This window comes from Orycteropus afer, unplaced genomic scaffold (genome assembly GCF_000298275.1).
Source record: "Orycteropus afer afer isolate SDZICR_OR568_19922 unplaced genomic scaffold, OryAfe1.0 scaffold00070, whole genome shotgun sequence".
Lineage (NCBI taxonomy): Eukaryota > Metazoa > Chordata > Mammalia > Tubulidentata > Orycteropodidae > Orycteropus > Orycteropus afer.
The window spans coordinates 8,733,387-8,734,368 of record NW_006921657.1 but is presented as its reverse complement, the minus strand read 5'-3'; the positions used below and the strand labels follow the sequence as shown (position 1 = coordinate 8,734,368).

At 37.8% G+C, this 982-nt stretch overlaps 1 protein-coding gene across 1 annotated transcript in view; it reads left to right on the top strand.

The window, feature by feature from the left end:
- SRGN (serglycin) overlaps positions 1–739 on the top strand; it is a 10,455-nt gene extending 9,716 nt beyond the window's left edge. The window contains exon 3 of the mRNA XM_007940673.1: positions 499–739. Coding sequence (XP_007938864.1) covers positions 499–739 — 241 coding nt within the window. The remainder of the gene's footprint in view (positions 1–498) is intronic.
- Positions 740–982: the final 243 nt, after the last annotated feature.

Sequence of the window (982 nt, the reverse complement as noted above, 5' to 3'; positions counted from 1 at the left end):
TTCCTTCCGAGGAGTGGCTGGTGGGTTTGAACCGCCAGCCATCTGGTTAGCAGGCAAGTGTCTTAGCCACTATGCTACCAGAGCTCCCATATATATGTATATATATACATATATATATACACATATATACATACATACATATATATATAGTTGTTTTAAATGGGGAAGCTTTTACTCTTTTAGGAGCTCTGGTGGCATAGTGCCTAAGGCATTTGACTGCTGACCAGAAGCTGGCAGTTCAAACCCACCAGCTAATCCTCGGAAGGAAGGTTGGGCAATCTATTTCCCTAGAGATACCACCTCAGAAACCCAAGGAGGGGTCGTTACTAGTTGGATCAGACTCACCAGCAGTGAGTTTGGTTTTTGGTTTTTCACTTTTTTAATTTAAGCAACTGGGCCTGCATTTGTTTTCTTATCTTAAAATTCTGTGTTATGATATGATTATCTTCCTTCTTTCTCAAACTTTACTATGTGTTTTGTTTTCCTGTCATACTTCAGAAAGATGAAGTTCCAGAACTTGCATGATGTCTTCCCTTTTTCTGAGGACTTTTCTGGATCAGGCTCTGGCTCCGGCTCTGGATCGGGATCTGGAAGTGGCTTCATTACTGAAATTGACCAAGAATATCAACCAGTGTATGAAAACAAAGCTTTTGATTACAATTTTAGGCCCCTTGAGAGTAATCTGCCTTCAGACAAACAGGACTTGGATCAAGACGGATTAGAAGCGGATTTTATATAAAAGACAGGGTTTCCCCACCTTGACACCAGGCAATGTGTTTACTATCTTTTCTGTACCATGGTTAAATTATTAATCTTGGGACAAAAAGTTATACAAAATTTTAAACACCTGAAAAGAAGTTTAAATTGATATCACTTTTTTTCTCATAAACTTTTAAAGATGTAAGTTTATGCTTTAACGCTATTATCTATCCTATTGTTCTAGAAAATGCCTGAATTTCCTTTCTATCATATTCAGTTAACT